At 21.4% G+C, this 22,018-nt stretch overlaps 1 protein-coding gene across 1 annotated transcript; it reads left to right on the top strand.

The window, feature by feature from the left end:
* The first annotated feature begins 15,219 nt into the window (after window positions 1-15,219).
* Window positions 15,220-18,728, top strand: LOC128951646 (fap1 adhesin-like). Its single transcript, XM_054296893.1, has 2 exons — window positions 15,220-17,516; window positions 18,719-18,728. Exons 1-2 carry the CDS (start codon window positions 15,220-15,222, stop codon window positions 18,726-18,728), a joined length of 2,307 nt encoding a protein of 768 aa, XP_054152868.1.
* Window positions 18,729-22,018: the final 3,290 nt, after the last annotated feature.

Here is a 22,018-nt window from a genome sequence, read left to right as displayed (position 1 = left end):
ATATTTATATACCATTTATATTATATAATAATTTGATTTTATCAATGAATTTAAATATATTGACCACTAGTGACCATTAGTTAAAATTAGACAATACTATGAAAAATTATGTATTTATCATAATATTATTGTTATTAAATACTTTTAACTACTTTTAATATATATTGACCATTGGTCACAATTGGTCAATATTATTAAATTCATTGATAAAATCAAATTGTTATATAATATAAATAGTTTATAAGTAWTTATAAACAATTTTGATCATAACTGACCAGTGGTCAAAAATGATCAAGAGTGGTCAATATAAACAAAAGTGGTTTTTTATTAAAAATAAATAATTAATAATACAATTTAATTAAATATTAAATTAAAATTATATATTAAATTATTTTTTAAAAATAAATTTCATTTTATCTTTAAACTTTAATCTAAATCAATTTTTTTTAACTATATATAAAGCGCTAAAATTGTTTATAATTACAGTTTATAATTCATTAAAATTTAATTATTTTATAAAATAAAAATAATTTATATATTTTTATAATAGGTATTCAAAAATAAACACTATTTAGTATTTTATTATTTATAAGATTTTATTTATTAATGGTCAGTTTCAATTATTAATGACCAAAAATGACCATTGGTCAATAATTGTAAATTTTTATAAAATGTTATTTATATTTATTTCTATAAAATATATTTTAATAAATTTATTTTAAAATCATAAGTTTTTAAATAGTAATTTATAATATAATTTAGTTTAATTAAGTTATAGACTGTAAATACAAACAAATTTAGTGTTTTATATGTATAGTGATTTGATATTTTGAAAAAAATAATTTTTTATACACTACTAAAGTATATATATGAAATATTTAAATAAATACATTAAATATATGACATTAATTATATTATATTATGTTAGATAAATTGTATTAAAATACAAAATTATATATTTATTTTAATAAAATTATATTTACTATATTTGATATTTTGATTTTGATAAAAATAAAACAAAGGTTTAAATATTTAATTAGAAATAATTTTTTAATTATTATAAATATAAGTATATTATAAATATAAGTATAATATAAATTATAAATAATAAAAATACTATGTTTATCTATATTTCTATTTATTATAATCTATATTTTTTATATTTTGTAATTTAAAACTTCAAACTTGTATATTGAAATTAAATATATATATTTATAATTTTACATTATTATTATCTAGAAAATAATTTATTATGATTATAAAATTAATAATTAATATAATTTTATTATTATTTAATTGTAATTTTATAAATTATAAATATATATGTATTTTTGGTTATTTGAACTATAATTACTATTTATTGACATATATTAATACAATACTATTTAAATAAAACTTATTTAATATATATTAGACCAAATTATTTTTAAATACTATTAAATAACTAAATTAAATATTAAATGCTACTAATATACTATATTATTAGTTGTTTTTAATTAAATTTAATTAAAATCTAATACTTTAACTAATACTTTTTTCATCAACATTAATAATTAAAATTTTATAAATATTAATTAACTTTATTTATTTTTATAAAAAATATAATTAAAACAATTATATTAATATAAAAATATAATTAAACAAATTGAAATATAAAAATATTAATAAATGTTTACAATAAAAACATTGTTTTTATTTTGAGAATAAAAAACTGTAAATTTAAAAAATTGATTTTTCTATTTAAATTGAAATTATGCTTAAAATGAAAAAAACAAAATTTTGTTTTTTTTCATACTTTGGTTGAAAAAAAAAACAAACAATTGTTTGTTTTTTTTCAAAAAATTGTTTTTTTTCATACTCTCCCCTTACTAAGGTTCTATCTTAAAATCAGACCAGCATCAGACTCCCGACTCATAATGTTTTGTTAATATCTATTAAACTATATTTTTAATATAAAAATGACCAATGGCAAAGTTATAGGTAATTTTAGACTGGATATATTTATAATTAATTATTTTTTATTTACTCTTATGATTGGCCAGATAATTGCATCAGACCTATTTTAACGGGTCTGATGCAATTATCTGGTAAATAATAAGAGTAAATAAAAAATAATTAATTATAAATATATCCAGTCTAAAATTATCTATAACTTTGCCATTGGTCATTTTTAAATTAAAAATATAGTTTAATAGTTATTCACAAAACATTATGAGTCGGGAGTCTGATGCGGTCTGATAGTAAGATAGAGCCACTTACTAACAGCCTAACCGCCTACCCGCCCAACAGCCCCGTCGCGGATATCGATTATCGATATCAACCAAACAGCCCCAAACAGCCCCAAACAGCCCCAAACAGCCCCAAACAGCCCCAAACAGCCCCAAACAGCCCCAAACAGCCCCAAACAGCCCCAAACAGCCCCAAACAGCCCCAAACAGCCCCAAACAGCCCCAAACAGCCCCAAACAGCCCCAAACAGCCCCAAACAGCCCCAAACAGCCCCAAACAGCCCCAAACAGCCCCAAACAGCCCCAAACAGCCCCAAACAGCCCCAAACAGCCCCAAACAGCCCCAAACAGCCCCAAACAGCCCCAAACAGCCCCAAACAGCCCCAAACAGCCCCAAACAGCCCCAAACAGCCCCAAACAGCCCCAAACAGCCCCAAACAGCCCCAAACAGCCCCAAACAGCCCCAAACAGCCCCAAACAGCCCCAAACAGCCCCAAACAGCCCCAAACAGCCCCAAACAGCCCCAAACAGCCCCAAACTAGATAATAATTTTAAATAAATAAATTTAAAAGTTATAATTATATTTATAAAAAATATAATTGATTTCTTTAATATTTATATATAAATATTAATTTATATTTTAATATATAAATTAACTTGATAAATAGTTACTAAACCATATAAATTATTTTTTTATAATTAGAATAAAATAAATAAATATTAAATTAATTACCTGTATAATAACTAAATACAATAATTAAAAGCATTTTTATGTATAAAATTAAAATTTTTATACCAAAAAAGCTGTAAATTATTAAATAAAATATAATATAATTAAAAATATTTTTTAACCCTTGGATTCTACTTGTTATATTAAAGTTTAATTTTTTAATAAAAATAAATAATAATTGATAAATCATTTACAGTTATTTAATTAAATTCTGACTGAAATAAATAATTTAGTTCACTAAATCATATAGTTAATTTGCTATATTTATATGACTTTATAATAATATTTAATATATATAATTACAGTAATAATTAAAAAATAAAATACAGTTTTTTAAATAAATAAAAATTATTAATATTTTTTTTGTATAGATATCAACAAACATTAAAAATAGTTAGTACAAAATCATTTTATATAAAATATTAAATACATTAAATACATATATTTATATCTATTGTTAATTGAATTTATAAGTTTTTATTTGTTACCATTATTTCTAATGTATATATACTGAAAATTATTTTTTTTAAATTGTATTTTAATTTTCAAGTATTTAATGAATTTAATTAATATTTGAAATTAAATAATAATTGAAACGTACAGAGAATTAGATTATTTTATAATTTAGCTTAAATAATGTTTAATATATATATATATAATAAAGTACTAATATATAACTAGTTTTACTACTGTTTAATTGTCATAATTTTAAGCTATTAAATATCATTTTTAATTTTTAAATCCAATTAATAAATTAATTTTATTAAATCAAAATTAATTATTTATTAACTAATTAGTAATAGCAACAATATAATATATACTGTAATATAAGTTAGTTTAAATCAAATTAAATTATAGACAATAAATATTTTTTTACAATTTTCAATATTAACTGTAATCTAAATATTACAATTAAATAATATGTATAGTAATTTAAAAATTGTAAATAGCTTATTATAAAATTGATATATTTACTATAAACAATTATTTAAAACATAAATAGTTAAATTTAATAAGAAAATTAAATATTTTTTATTTATAAATATCTACAAAATTCTCTAAAATTTAAAAATTTATTGTCTATAATTAATACTAATTTTTTTAATTAATAGAAATTTTACTTATTAGTTTTAACACTTGTTTTAAAATTTTGTTTTTACATTATACATTTAGATAGTACATTATATAATTGTTATCATAAATGACAACTAGTATAAATTTTTCTATAAAAAAAACTGTAATTAAAATTGTGCGTTAGAAAAAAAATTATTAATCTGTATAATTGTATTTTTCTAATTTAACATAATTTCAATATAAACTAATAAATTTAATATTTCGTCAATTAATAAATTTAAATTAAGTATAATTTACAATTAAAAATTAGTTTATTTTTTATATAAAAAACTGTAATTAATTGTATATAACAATTTATTGCTTAATTATTTTAAACAAAAAAATAACAGTAGGATATAATTCCCTGATTAATTACATTGTTTTTAATTTTAAAATAAATAATTAAAATAATAATTTTACAGTTTATTTGTTCTTTAATTATTTTTTCTATTCTAATTTATTATAGTTTAGTAAATAATTTTACTTATTAGCAAAATATTTTATTACAGTTTAAATATATAATTCAATTAAATTTATTTAAAAATACCAATGACTTAAATTTATTAATAAAACGCATTAATTATTATAATAAAAAAAATCTTTTAAAAATCAAATTATAATTTAAATAGAAAACCGTATCTTTAGTTATATATTTATATTTATATCTAATAATTATTTATAAATCTTTAATATAGAGTTATTTGGTATTATGGTATATCGTTTATATTTTTCTATAAAAAACTGTAACTAATTTTACATAAATATTTTTTGTTAAACTATTTTTTATAGAAATTAAATATTAGTAAACGTTAGCTTTTGATAACTACATTGTTTTTTATTTTAAGATAAATATAAAAAATAATAAATATCAAGTATTTTTTATCTAAATTGTATCTTAAATATTTAATAATTAAATACATTAATAATAAATGTTATTTTTAAATTATTTTATTTTAATTAAAAAAGAAATTTATTTTTCAAAAAAATATTTTTAATATATAATAAAATTTAAAATTTGTAATTTTATTTATAAAATAATAATTGATTTGTATACAAATTTACTTTTTATACATAAATATATTGTCTAGGTTTTTAATATCAATATATTAAAAATGCTTAGTAAATAAAAAAATAATCTAAAATACTAATTGTTTAACTAAAAAGATAATTAATAAGATTAATATTTTTATATTTTTTATAAATAGGAAAAAATATAAATGTAATTTACCATAAAATAATACCTAATATTTTATCTATAAATCTATTATGTAAAAACCGTATCATATTATAAAACTTGTAGAGTATGAAAAAAACAAATTTTGTTTTTTTTTGGTGAAAAGTGATATATATATAAAAAACTAAATTTGTTTGGAGTTACAGTCTATAAGTTAATTAAATTTAATTATTAAATAAATTTTACATTATTGTTTATTATTATAACTTTTAAATCTATTTAAATCATATTAATTACTAAATTATAAATACGTTTTATTTATAAAATAATAATTAAATGATCAGTTTAATTATTAATGGTCAAAAAATGACCATTGGTCACTTAGTAGATATATTTATGAAAATTTAATTATAATTGTTTTAATTAAATTGTTTTAAATTGATATAATAATAAAGACTTGATTTTAGTGTTTAATTTATTAAATAATTAAATTTAATTAACTTATAGACTGTAACTATAAACAAATTAAGTGTTTTATATATATACCACTTTTCACCAAAAAAACAAAATTTGTTTTTTTTCATACTCTCCCTATAAAACTTAGTCTAATATTAACTAATATTATTAAACTGTAAACATATAATTTTATTTAGTATTTTATAATACTAAATTTTACTATTTTAATTAATGTTACTATCATAAAGGCTATAAAAATCTATAATTTTATTTAGTAAAAATTAATATTTAAAATATTTTTATAAATGCCAGTAATTTTTATATTTTATTGTTTTTATTGTTAAAATATATTTTCAAAAAAAAATAATTTATATTTTTTTAAGCAAATAAATTTAATTTAATTATAATTTAAAAATAAAGAATATTATAATATTATTATTTTTTTAAATAATAATATATAATTGATAAGCTGGTTTTTACATTTAGATATACATTATAAAATTGCTATTTTAAATAATAAAATTATAAATGACAACTAATATATTTTTCTATAAAAAACTGTATTTAATGTTACATACAGTAAATGTTTTTTATTAATAAGTATTTATAGAATTATATACTTAGCTATATTTTGCCACACATATTTTACATTAATAAAATTATTGTTTTTACTGTTACGACTAATTTTTAAATAATTTATATTTTTATTAATCATTATAATCTACACTAAACTATTAGTATTTTTTGTTGTTAAATTTAATCAATAGCAGACTGTAGATTATTAGATATCTGATTATAATTATTTTTTAATATAATTTCAATAAAAACAAATTTAAACAAAGTATTTGAAATTATAATTTTTAAAAAAAATATTTTTATATTAAAAAACTGTAATAAATGCTAAATATATAATTTTTCATAAGTAATTTAGATATATACATATACTGTATATAAATAATACCTTTTACTAACCTAATGAATATATATTGTTTTTAAGTTTTAAATAAATAATTTAAAAAATAAATTTATATTTTTTTGTTCTCTATTTTTTCTATTTTAATTTATTATAGTTTAGTAAATAATGTATACTTATAAACAAAATTATTTATTTTTAAATATTTTATTCATTTAAATTTATTTAAAAATACACAGATTAAATTTTTTTCTTAAACCTAATAACTATTAAAAATCAAATTATAATTTAAAAAGAAAACTGTATCTTTAGTTATATAATTAATATTATATTGGTAATTATTTATAAATTTTGAATATAGAGATTTATGGTATTATTTTTGCTTGTTTTGCTATTTTATCTTGATATTAAATATTTTAAAATCCAAAATTTAATTTTTTTTATTTTATAAAATCTAATATTAAATTTAAATTATTAAAAATACAGATTTATTACAGAACTATTTTAAATTAGTAAATATTATGAGTAATGATAAATATTTAAATTTATTTTTATGTAGTAAAAATTATATATTATTATTTAATTATTAGATTATAAGCTGGGTTAATTTTTATAAAAAGATTAAATAATTAGTAAAGTTTTTTGTTTTAACATTATACATTTAGATATAAATAATTTAAAAATTATAAAAAACAATAATTATATATGTTAACTTAACCTAACCTAATGTATTAGTGTTCGCTCCGTTACCTAACCTGGTGTTCGATTCGCAACCTTAACCTAATTATAATGGTATTACACAAATGTTAACTTAACCTAACCTAATGTATTAGTGTTCGCCACGTTTTCCTGTTCATTTTATTGTTAACAATTCTGATAACCAGAAGCTGAACTACCAGAGCTAAAACTAGGTTTTTTCAACGGAAAACAGATCTTCGGGTCCTAATAAACATATATCGATAAAAATAATTGCGCGGAAACACCTAAAACCTACTCAAATCTAACCTAACATACCTGACCTTATATACATAAACTTAATATAATATATCAAACTTTAATACATAAAACTTAGTAATCATAACTGTTTAGCGCGAGAATATTATTTTTAATTGTTAACAATAAAATGAACAGGAAAACGTGGCGAACACTAATACATTAGGTTAGGTTAAGTTAACATTTGTGTAATACCATTATAATTAGGTTAAGGTTGCGGATCGAACACCAGGTTAGGTAACGGAGCGAACACTAATACATTAGATCAGGTTATGTTAACATTTTTATATAAAAAACAATTTTATTGTTAAAAATTAAAAAAAATATTCTCGCTCTAAACAGTTATGATTACTAAGTATTATGTATTAAAGTTTGTTATATTATATTAAGTTTATGTATATAAGGTCAGGTATGTTAGGTGAGATTTGAGTAGGTTTTAGGTGTTTCCGCGAAATAATTTTTATCGATATATGTTTATTAGGACCCGAAGATCTGTTTACCGTTGAAAAAACCTAGATTTAGCTCTGGTAGTTCAGCTTCTGATAGGCCATTTTTGTAATAAAAACTGTAATTTGTATATCAAATAATAATTATATTATTTTTATTATCTATAAATTAAAACTATAGTAATTACTGAGTGGAAGCATGTTTTTTATATTGTCTAAATATTGAATATAAGAAATATGTTTAAAATTAGACTAAATTTTTCTATTAGTAGTCTAATAGTGATAATACAGATTTAATAATAACTAATAAACTATTATAGTTTAATAAATAATGTTATGACTAATAATAAATATTTAAATCTATTTTTATGTAGTAATATTTATATATTATGTAGTATTATATATAAATTAATTTAAAAAATTTACATTACCCTAACCTAACCKAACCTACCCTAACCTAACCTAACCTAACCTAACCTAACCTAACCTAACCTAACCTAACCTAACCTAACCTAACCTAACCTAACCTAACCTAACCTAACCTAACCTAACCTAATCTAAAATAAGAAAAAATATTTTTATTTATTTAAATATATTTTAACTACATTAGAAATTACAACACTGAGGCCCTACAAAAATGTATAGTGAATGTATTCTATTTATATCTACTACTTAATTCATTCATTAATAATGAGTATAAGCTTTAATCTGACTAATATGTTTATGAATGAAAAAAATATAAATGTATGAATTAAATATTTAATGTATTTAATATTATTTAATTATACAAAATTTGCGACACCTAATATTTTACATATGTATCCTACACGTCAATTAAATTTAAAATTAAAAATCCTCTTAAATAACAAACAAATTCTGTGTCCCAACTTTATACAGGATGGTTTTATAAATTTTCCATATAATAAATTAATATGTCTTGCTATATTTTTTTAAATAATAAATTTTTATAAAATATTATTTATATTGATTTTTATTAAATAATAATGGGAATCATATTTATAAAAGTATATTAAAAAACGAATGAATACTTAATGTATCTAATATTAAAGAATATTAAAAACATTTGAAATTTAAATTAGTATAAAATAATAATTAGTTTTTTTCTATAAAAAATTATTAATAATTAATTTAAATTAGAATACAAAAATTATTACAGTTTTTTATATAAAAAATAATAATTAATTTAAATTTAAATAAAAGTATAAATATAAATATACTTTTATATAAAATTTATTAATAATTAATCTTAATTAAATATATTAAAATTTGGTGTTAATAAGAGATTTACAAGCAATTTTTTAGTATAATTTTCTAAATATATATTTTTTCAAAATTTTTAATCTCTAGTTTTTAATTTAGATATTAAAAATTAATTATTTAAGAAAAATATGCTAATTATTATAGAAATGATTCTTAAAATTGTTCTAATTGTATACTAATAATAATTTAAACAGTTAGACAGTTAAAATTATAGTTTAATATTATATAACAATTTATAAATTTTGGACAATAATTGTTTATAACTAATATTTACACCTAAATTTAGAATATTATTTAAAAAAAATTAATAAAAATTTTTCTATAAGAATTACATAATACAATAATATAATTAAATTTAATATAATCTATATATATATATTATATGTTTTATTTAGTTTAGACTTTTTTTTATATAYTACATATATATATATAATACAAATTTTTACATAATTTTTTAATAACATAATTTTAATTTATAATTTTTATATAATATATATAATTTTTTCTATAATATAAAAAATAATCATTAAACAAATGGTTTTTCATTGAGCTTTTATAGTGATTGTAATATTTTAAAATAATAATATAATAAACAATTAAATCTAGAATTTTTAAAAATATTGTCTAAAGTATTGGCTACTTATAAACTATCTAATAAAAGCTAAACAAATGTGGTGATTCTAAAACAATTTTAAAATCAATTTTTTGAAAAATTATTTTTGTTATTAATTATTTGCATTTAAAAAAATAAAAATAATAATAAAAAAAAGTATGATCCTTACTTGTACTCGAACTCACAACCTTTAGATAGTTTAGCTAATACTTACTACGTACGTTAGACAATATTTCTAAAAATGTGAGTTCGAGTCCAAGTAAGGACCATACTWTTTTTTATTTTTTATTTTTTAATGCAAATAATCAATAACTAAAATATTTTTTCAAATCATTAATTTTAAAATTGTTTTAAACTCACCATAACTCCCCTCATTAGAAAATTAACAAGGTTTTATCAGAAATTTAAAGCTTGATAATTTTAAATTAGTAATTTATAAATAAAAATAACTGTAATTTTATACTTATTTAAAAATATATATTAACATTATATATATATATATATATATATATATATATATATATATATATATATATATATATATATATATATATATATATATATATATATATATATATATATATATATATATATATATATATATATATATATATATATATAAATTTTGATATTTAAAATAACGTTTAAAATTGCTAACCCCACCCTAGGCCACCAAATTTTTTTTTAGAAAAATTTGTAAATTAAATTAAATAAATTATTTCAAATAAAAAAATTAATTACAATATATTTAGAACGTGATATTTAATAAAATTAATTTAATTATTAAATTCACGAGCAATTTACAATACAATTTTTGAAATTTATAATAAAAAAAATTTCTGAACATTTATCATTGAAATACGTTTTGATTTTGTTTTTTGATTTTGTTTTGTTTTTTTGACCTCAAAAAATGTCGTATACTGAGTTTAGAAAAATTATAAGTCAAAATAATTTAGAAAACGCTATCGAAGGGTAATATTTAAATAAAAAAATTTGATTAATTTTCTATATAAAAAAATTAATATATGTTTTGTTTTCATTTCAAATAATCAAATAATATTAGACAAGACTATTTTAAGATACAATGCACTGAATTGGATGGCATAAATAATGTAATATCCTATTTAAACTCTTTGACTAAGCCAGACAATAGCATATTTATAAGCCCTAGACTGATTGGATGTCCATTGTCCCAATTCCATCAAAATTTCATTAAAGCACATCCGTTATATGCCAATAATTTTATCCAAAAGACAAATCGTTCCCTAATAAGGAATATAATAAATATTAATAAATCAATAATAACGATCTTCTTAGTGATTTCCCAAAGAAAATGGACGGAAAGGATTGGAAAAGGACAAAGAGATCTGTCTATAATCACAAATCTCGGCTCTCATGCCTCTCTATTTATCAGTGTGAAGACTTGTTCTACCAGAAAATGTAATATTTTTTTAAATATTTTTTTTTGTTTTAATCTTAATCTTAATTTATTTTTTTCATATTTGTCATTTATTAATTTACACATATGTAGACTACTTTTTCGATCCATTGAAGCCAGAGTTAGTCGATTGTTTGAGACCTCATGAAACCATTCTTGTTTCTATTCTACCCAATTGTCAAAATATTAATTTAGTTTTTGGTGGACAATCCGACAAAGATTATGACTGTATTTTTCGATGTTTCACAAAAATTTTTGAAATTATAATTAATAATAAGTTTATTGTTTGTTCACCAGTAATTGAATTCAATGTTCGTACACGCAGAAGTATGTAAATAATTTTTTAAACAATTTAAACAAATCTAATTTTATGTAATTAAATTATTTCAGCAAAAACTTGTATCACTCATATTGTCGACAATAATATCGCTCCTTCATTAAACCAATTGGTTCCGACAAACATCATGAGATATATGGGCTTACGTGTAACAAATGTCGTAACAACAAGCAAACAAATAATACGAAGATTTTTCGATATTTATGGCCATATATTATCTCTAACACAAATCTTAAGTGTCGACAACACTATTATAATCAGTTTCGACAATTTGGTCTCACCTTTACATGCAATTTCAGACCTACAGGGCGTGTATTCTTCAGATATCCGTTGTAGAGATAAAAATGGTGAACTAATGGTTTTGAAAATTTATTTATGCCCGTCAACTAATCAACCCGAACTCAAGTTTTATGTCCCCAAACAGGAATATGTCGCAACCAATGAATGCCTCAATTGGAGAAAAACAGGCTGCAACCAATTGGATTGTCCGTTCAAACATTTTGAACCTAATAAATCCATCGATTGGCCGATTATATAAATATATGATTTGAGTTTATTATAATGTATATATTTTTAATATTTTTGATTTAAATATTATATTTTTTTAAGTATTAAATATTATTACAGACTTTATATTAATATTTTTAAATTAAATTTTAAGTAATATAGAATCAAGATATTTTATATTTAAATTACATATTATTAATAATTTTAAAATAATATTATTAAACTTAGTTATATACAATTATAAAATAATATTCAAGATTAATTTATAGAAATTATATAAAATTTCAAACTGTAATTGATACATATTTTAATGTTTTGTATATACAGCTATTTATACTTTATATATAATAAATTTTATAATTTTATTACACCATAATTACATATTTATTTTTATATTACATATTGTATTTAAATTTTATTCGTATATATATATAATAATAATAATTAATGACATTCAATTGATTAACAAATAAAAATTTAATACAGCAAAATCTTTTTATTAATCTTTTTAAAAATTTTTATTATATTTAATATAAAGACAAAATAAACAAAACAAAAAATAATCCTATAGAATTTCAGTTAAAATTAAAAATTATAAATAATTATTAGATTATAATTTTAAATATATACCTTAAATTACAGTTTTCTAGTGTCATTACTAGAAAATAATTTTTTCAAAAACATGTCATTTATATAAAACGTAAAATTTAATTATAATTACAGTCTATAAGTCAATTAAATTAAATTATGTTACAAATTAATAATAAATATTCTATTTAAGTTTATTTTAAAAAATTTAATTAAGATATAATTATGATTTTATAAAATGTGAAACTTATTGACCAATAGTTATATATGATTAATAATAATTAAAACTGACCATTTATTAAAAAAGCTTATAAATAGTATTTATTATTTAATATCATTTATAAAAATTTTAACAAAATTGAAGATTGTAATCATAAACAGTAATATATATATAAATTAAATATTTTCAATACATTAAATACAAAAATAATTTAACTAAATATAATTTTTTCAAAAAATAATTAAAGCAATACTTTCATTTAAAAATTATTTATTTTGTATTAATATAAGAAAATTAATAATTATGTATTAAAATAAATATTAAAATAAAAATTTTAAAAAACGTTTTATATATATTTAACACTAAAGACGTTTGTTGTTACAGTCTTTAAAGTAATTTAATTTAATTACTAGAGCATTTATTTCACATATAACTTATATTTTTAGTGATTAAAGATATTAACAAAATAATTAGATATATAAACAATTGATTGAAAACTAATAATTATAGCAAAAGTTTTAGTCACATAAACACATATAACAACATATTTCAAAAGGTAGTCACATATTATCAAATATAAGCACATATTTCGCATATTACTCTAAAATATTAGAAAATATTAGTTAAAATATATTTTTTCTTATGTTTTTCTAGTATATTTATTATTGTTTGCAATATTTTAAAATAAATTAGCAATTTATGTTTATGCAATGTATTATACATTATTACTATTTGTTAATTTTAGACAAATACTGTAACATAATATTTATATGTTTTCTAAATTCTACTAATTTCTAATGTCTACTAAAAGACAATAAGATTTTAATTTATACTAAGAGTTTAAAAGTTGTATAATTTTAATTTATGTATTTAAGTATTAATTAAAAAAACTAAAATATTAATTTTTCATTAATTGTAACACAATTTTTAATTTCTTATTAATTATAACCACATATTTTGACTATTTTAACAAAATATAATCACATATTTTCATGTTTATAAGCAAATATTTCATTCAATAAAACACAAATTTTAGTCACATATATCTAAAGTCACTATTAATTACTTAATAAATCAAGTATTTATTACTAATTATATTTAAATCAGTTAAATTCAAACAATATTAAATTAATTTTTTTTAAATTTTTTAATAATTAAAGTTAACCAATTTAAGTAAGATAAAAATAATATTTAATATTTATAATAAAATAATTAATATTAAATAAAATACATATAAAAATGTATATTATACTTTTTAGTTAATAAAATAATTTAATTTAATTAAACATATAGACATTAATTAAAAACAAAATTAGTGTTTTTGATAACTCAACAATTAATTAATAATATTTATAACTTTAAACAACCAATGTAATTTTATTAGACTATTAATGTCAACAATTAGACAGATTAATACTTATTATTATTATTTTTATTATTATTAACTTTTATCAATTTTTAAACAATTATAATAGAATTACTTTTTTCTATTACTAATTAATATATAGAAGTTAAACAACTATTATGAAATAATACTGTATCATTTTTTAAAAATAAGTCTATTAATACTATCATCTAATAAGTAATAAGAAAAACAAATATGTACTTAAATATCAGTTTAAGAATTATATAATATTCAAAGTTTAAATTTACCATTATTATATTAAAATTGAAATATAAAATTGAAAATAAACTATAAATCATTTACAAATTAAGATTATTAAATTAAAAAAAATAATTATACTGAATATTCTTATAAAAACTACAAAGTATTTATTTAATTTAAATTTATCAATATTTATAATTTAAAATTTTTTATATCCATATTATTATCAGGGTTTTATGATTTTTACTGTATATGCAATTCATAATATATTATACCATATAATATACAAATTATTTAAATTTATTAGCAAGATAATTTTTTATATCCATATTATTATCAGGGTCTTTATGATTTTTACTGTATATGCAATTCATAATATATTATATCATATAATATACAAATTATTTAAATTTATTAGCAAGATAATTTTTTATATCCATATTATTATCAGGGTCTTTATGATTTTTACTGTATATGCAATTCATAATATATTATACCATATAATATACAAATTATTTAAATTTATTAGCAAGATAATTTTTTATATCCATATTATTATCAGGATCTTTTACTATATATGCAATTCATACGTTTCAGTACGTCGGGTCAGTCAGCCAATCAGTACGTCGGGTCAGTCAGCCAATCAGTACGTCGGGTCAGTCGGCCAATCAGTACGTCGGGTCAGTCGGCCAATCAGTACGTCGGGTCAGTCAGCCAATCAGTACGTCGGGTCAGTCAGCCAATCAGTACGTCGGGTCAGTCAGCCAATCACTACGTCGGGTCAGTCAGCCAATCAGTACGTCGGTCAGTCGGCCAATCAGTACATCGGGTCAGTCGGCCAATCAGTACATCGGGTCAGTCGGCCAATCAGTCAGTCAATCAGTATGTCGGGTCAGTCAGCCAATCAGTAAGTCAATCAGTACCTCGGGTCATTCGGCCAATCAGTCAGTCAATCAGTACCTCGGGTCAGTCAGTCAATCAGTACGTCGGGTCAGTCGGCCAATCAGTACGTCGGGTCAGTCAGCCAATCAGTACGTCGGGTCAGTCAGCCAATCACTACGTCGGGTCAGTCAGCCAATCACTACGTCGGGTCAGTCAGCCAATCAGTACGTCGGTCAGTCGGCCAATCAGTACATCGGGTCAGTCGGCCAATCAGTACATCGGGTCAGTCGGCCAATCAGTCAGTCAATCAGTATGTCGGGTCAGTCAGCCAATCAGTAAGTCAATCAGTACGTCGGGTCAGTCGGCCAATCAGTACGTCGGGTCAGTCAGCCAATCAGTCAGCCAATCAGTACGTCGGGTCAGTCGGCCAATCAGTACGTCGGGTCAGTCAGTCAATCAGTACCTCGGGTCAGTCAGTCAATCAGTACGTCGGGTCAGTCGGCCAATCAGTACGTCGGGTCAGTCAGCCAATCAGTCAGCCAATCAGTACGTCGGGTCAGTCGGCCAATCAGTACGTCGGGTCAGTCAGTCAATCAGTCAGTCAATCAGTACGTCGGTCAGTCGGCCAATCAGTACGTCGGGTCAGTCAGTCAATCAGTCAGTCAATCAGTACGTCGGGTCAGTCAGCCAATCAGTACGTCGGGTCAGTCGGCCAATCAGTACGTCGGGTCAGTCGGCCAATCAGTACGTCGGGTCAGTCAGCCAATCAGTACGTCGGGTCAGTCAGCCAATCAGTACGTCGGGTCAGTCAGCCAATCACTACGTCGGGTCAGTCAGCCAATCAGTACGTCGGTCAGTCGGCCAATCAGTACATCGGGTCAGTCGGCCAATCAGTACATCGAGTCAGTCGGCCAATCAGTCAGTCAATCAGTATGTCGGGTCAGTCAGCCAATCAGTAAGTCAATCAGTACCTCGGGTCATTCGGCCAATCAGTCAGTCAATCAGTACCTCGGGTCAGTCAGTCAATCAGTACGTCGGGTCAGTCGGCCAATCAGTACGTCGGGTCAGTCAGCCAATCAGTACGTCGGGTCAGTCAGCCAATCACTACGTCGGGTCAGTCAGCCAATCACTACGTCGGGTCAGTCAGCCAATCAGTACGTCGGTCAGTCGGCCAATCAGTACATCGGGTCAGTCGGCCAATCAGTACATCGGGTCAGTCGGCCAATCAGTCAGTCAATCAGTATGTCGGGTCAGTCAGCCAATCAGTAAGTCAATCAGTACCTCGGGTCATTCGGCCAATCAGTCAGTCAATCAGTACGTCGGGTCAGTCGGCCAATCAGTACGTCGGGTCAGTCAGCCAATCAGTCAGCCAATCAGTACGTCGGGTCAGTCGGCCAATCAGTACGTCGGGTCAGTCAGTCAATCAGTACGTCGGGTCAGTCGGCCAATCAGTACGTCGGGTCAGTCAGTCAATCAGTACGTCGGGTCAGTCAGTCAATCAGTACGTCGGGTCAGTCGGCCAATCAGTACGTCGGGTCAGTCAGCCAATCAGTCAGCCAATCAGTACGTCGGGTCAGTCAGTCAATCAGTCAGTCAATCAGTACGTCGGGTCAGTCGGCCAATCAGTACGTCGGGTCAGTCAGTCAATCAGTCAGTCAATCAGTACGTCGGGTCAGTCAGTCAATCAGTCAGTCAATCAGTACGTCGGGTCAGTCGGCCAATCAGTACAATCAGTACGTCGGGTCAGTCAGCCAATCAGTACGTCGGGTCAGTCAGCCAATCAGTACGTCGGGTCAGTCAGCCAATCAGTACGTCGGGTCAGTCAGCCAATCAGTACGTCGGGTCAGTCAGCCAATCAGTACGTCGGGTCAGTCAGCCAATCAGTACGTCGGGTCAGTCAGCCAATCAGTACGTCGGGTCAGTCAGCCAATCAGTACGTCGGGTCAGTCAGCCAATCAGTACGTCGGGTCAGTCAGCCAATCAGTACGTCGGGTCAGTCAGCAGTTTTACTGTATATGAAATTCATAATATACTATACCATATAATATAAATATTATTCAAATTGATTAGCAAGATAATTTTTTATATCCATAATAGTATCAGGGTCTTTATGATTTTTACTGTAAATGAAATTCATAACATATTACATAATATATCAATAATCTATGTTTACATTTTATTAATTTTTATTTAAAATCAATAAACATTATTTTTTATTATTTTAATTTTGAACTGTATCTAAATAATAAATATTTTATTTAATCTACAAATTAAATTATACAAATTAAAGGTTAAATTATCATATTTTTAATCGATATTATTTTTTAATTTAGTGATATTTTATACATATTACTAAATTCATTTAAAAAAATACTAATAAAATAACAAGCTTGTATTAAAATGGATTAACAATAAACTAATAATAATTTAAATAATTTATTAATTTTATACTTTTATTCTACAAAAAATTTGAATAATATAATGATATAAGCTCCGAAACAATGAAAAATTATATTAAAATTATACTGAAATATATTTATATTTATTAATTTATTTATATTATTTAACTAATGTTATGAAATATTATAATAAAAAATTAATTGTTGATTTGTTGAAATTTTTACTACAAATAATATTAAATTTAAAACTATATAAAACTAAATTAAAAAACGAATGAAAACTTAATGTATCTAATATATAATAAAACATTAAAAACATTTAAACTATAAATTAGAATATATATATAATTACAGTTTTTTTTAAATAAATAATTTATTTAAATTAAATACAATAAATAAATCAAAATCAAAATCAAATATAACTTATTTATTAGTTATTATTTCTAATTAAAAAACTTTGGACAATATAATTAATTATTTTAAAATTTTTCTAATAAAATTTTAAAATTAAATCTATATAAAACAAAAGAATATATAAAAATGTAAAAAATTAATAACTTTTTTAATACGTAATTTTATTTTATTAATAATTTAAAAACTATGATAAATATTAAACATTTAGTTAAAAATGACAAATAACCATTGGTTACAATTGGTCTAACCAATAACTAGTTATAAGTTATAATTATTTTATTATAAATTAAAATAAAATATACTAATATTAATTATAAAATAATATTGAAGATTTATTAATAATAATTATATAAAAATTTTAAAATTTTTGTTAATTAAAAGCTGTAATTGAAACATATTTAAGTGTTTTGTATATACACTTATCTTAACTATTTATTTTATTATATTTATGTAGTTTTTGTTAATTAAAAATTGTAATTTAAATCTAATTAGTTGTTTTGTATTGTATTTTTCAAAAATTACTATTATCATATTATAACATAGTGTATAAATATATTTAAAATGTAAAAATACTTAATGTTTAATATATATCTAGTTTTTTTACATTTTGTATATATATAAGGTTTGTTAAATTTAATTTTGTTATTATATATATATTTAAAAAATATCTTTATTATATAAATTCATCAAGATAATATCTATAATTAAATTTTCATTTATTATTAAATATGTTTAAATAACTAAAAATTTATAGCAAATAAATAAGTGGGATATAATATACAAATAAAAATACTAAAAATAATAGATTAGTATGTTTAAATTAAAGAATTATTTAAAAATACAAGAATATATCCACAAAAAAAAATTAAAATTACCAAATTAAATGTTATAAATTAATAAAAAAAAGTTATTGTAATAATAATATTGAAATATATATAACTTATAAAACTTATAATAACTTAACGATTTATCTTAAAAAACTATATTAACCAATCAATTGACTTGTTAGCAACAATATGCTTAAAGGGACAATTTTTCAAATCATTGCAAGCATTTTTACGCCATTGACAACATTCATTGTTGGTAACATATTGTTGAGTCGTAACAAAATACTTGAGCTCTTTTTGAAAAGTTGATGGTGTCAAATAAATCTGTAATCTCATTGGTTCACCATTCATATCATTAATACAGATGTCTGATAAACGTGATCCTTGAAGATTAATGATTGCATTTATTGGTGACTTGTGGTTATTGTAGTTTATCACTAATGTATTTGCTATGCTTAATATTTGATAGACTGATTCAATGTCTCCGAATCGACCGAAATATCTGCGAATAATCGATTTGTTGCCACTGTTGACATTCACTAATCTAATAGCATTGTAGCGCCAGATATTTGTTGGCACATCACATGAATTGCTTATAACTTCTGTTTCCATTGATAATAGTTCTGCTGTACTGATATTATTTGCTGAAATAATTTTTTTTAAATATATTAATTTAAATTAGTTTTTTTGTATTAATAATTTTTTATATACATCTACGTGTCCTTATATTATATTCGATAACAGGTGTGGCAAATGTAAATTTTGCATTTATAATAGTTTCAAAAATTTTGGTTAAGCACCGATTTATGCAATTAAATTGATTGTCACTTTGGTTGCCAAAAATAAGAAAAATCCTTTCAAACATCGGTAAATTAGACAATAATATTGTCTCATGTGGCTTAGGACTATCTACCAAATTGACTTTCAATGGATCAAATATGAAGTCTACATAATATTAAATAAAATAATTTAGACATAAATTAAAATGTAATTACAATTATTAAAAAAAAATATTTCTAACATTTGCGACAACAACCAGACCGAATGACCACAAACAGAGAACAGTGTGAATTTAGTTCAGTTATAGTTGAGAGATCTCTCTGTCCCACTCCGACTCGGTCCGTCCAATACTTTTGGCTAATAACTAGAAATATTGTAATTGTAGCGTTGTTTTTGTTCACTATATTCCTAATTATTGTCTTATTTTTCTTCAAAATGAAGCGATTGGTATATTTCGGATACATTTGAACAAATTTTTGATGGTGTTGGGATAATGGACAACCGATTATTTTAGTACTAATATAAATGTTGTTCAATGGTTTGGCCAATAAGTTGAGATAATTGATTACGTTTTCGATCGAATCCAATTCTAAACATTGAATCTCATTAAAATCGTTTCTATTAATATTAATTTATTGTAAAAATTGAAAAATACATTAATTAGTTTTTTTATTATAGCTAAATTAAATATTACCCTGTTATGACGTCATTTAATTTGTTATTAATTAATATTTGTTTAAATTGCACAAATGTCATGTTTTAAATGGTATAAATAGCATATAGATATGTAATCAAAACAAAATTAAATTAATAACGACTTTAAACACAAATGTTTAGTAAATATATTTATAATTAATTTTTTAAAAATTTTCATTTTACATTTCTCGTGAATGTAATAATTAAATTTATTACATTAGATGTCACGCTCTTAATAAGTAGTAATTAATTGTTTTATTTGTTTTAAATCATTTTCAGCGTAAATTTACAAAATATTGTAAATAATTTTAGTGGGGGTGGGCAAGGGTGGGGTGTAAATTTTTATTGCTATTATAAATGGTTTATTTAAATATATAATAATATATTAATGAATTATTATTATAAATTACAGTTATTTTATATATTTAAAATTATTAAAATAAATATATGTGAAATTACAGTTTTAAAAAAATTTTTGGGGAAGACTAATGTGTGGTCAACTTAAAAAATTTTATAAAATTTGGAAGGGGGTCTAAATTGGGGATAACATACAAAATTGTTTTATTTTTAATAAAATATTTAACTTAATTTATAAAAATTTCTATTAATTTTTTTAGAGGGGGACAAGTGGTGTAGTCTATTAAATTTTTAAACGGTAATTTTATAAGTATAGTATTTATGTATATAATACTTAAATTTTAACTGTTTGGCCAAATCATTTGGCCGAAATTTCAAGAAAATTTGTTAATTGTATACAAAAAAGATAATTTTATTTAAAACTTATTGATCCTAATAAATTTAAATAAAGGATAATTTACAAATAAACTAAACTATATTAGAATATTAAAATTTTTTAAATACTATTTTATAATTAATCTATAATAAGCTAGGATAAAAAATTAAATTGTTTGTAGTTTTGATTTTTACATTATTGATTTAGATATATATATATATATATATAATATATAATTGTTATTTATATAATAAAATTATAAATGACAGCTAGTATAAATTTTTAAAATATAAAACTGTAATTAATGTTATATTAATATTTATTTTAAATATTTTTTATAAAAATAGATATGTCTGTGTAAAATTGTTTTTAATTTTTAAATAAAAAAACCGTAATTTGTATTGATAAATATAATTTCATTATATTTATTATATATAAATAAATTAGTATAGTAATCTGACATTGATAATTTTTAGATTATATAATAAAGTTTATATACTATAAAAATCAAAGAGAACCTGTTTTTAATTTTACAATAATAAAGTATCTTGCTAACAAATTAATTTAATTTTCATTACATATTGTAGAGTAAATAATAAAGTTTATATACTATAAAAATCAAAGTGACCCTGTTTGTAATTTTAC

Source organism: Oppia nitens, unplaced genomic scaffold, assembly GCF_028296485.1.
Source record: "Oppia nitens isolate AA-2021 unplaced genomic scaffold, nextdenovo-longstitch-racon4-pilon3 scaffold1_pilon_pilon_pilon, whole genome shotgun sequence".
Taxonomy (NCBI): Eukaryota; Metazoa; Arthropoda; class Arachnida; order Sarcoptiformes; family Oppiidae; genus Oppia; species Oppia nitens.
Note: the sequence above shows the minus strand (reverse complement) of the source record. Positions and strands in the feature narration are given on the sequence as shown.

Bases quoted from the DNA above. Each gene is read 5' to 3' on its own strand.
- LOC128951646 (XM_054296893.1), top strand. From the start codon at position 15,220: ATGCAATTCATACGTTTCAGTACGTCGGGTCAGTCAGCCAATCAGTAC.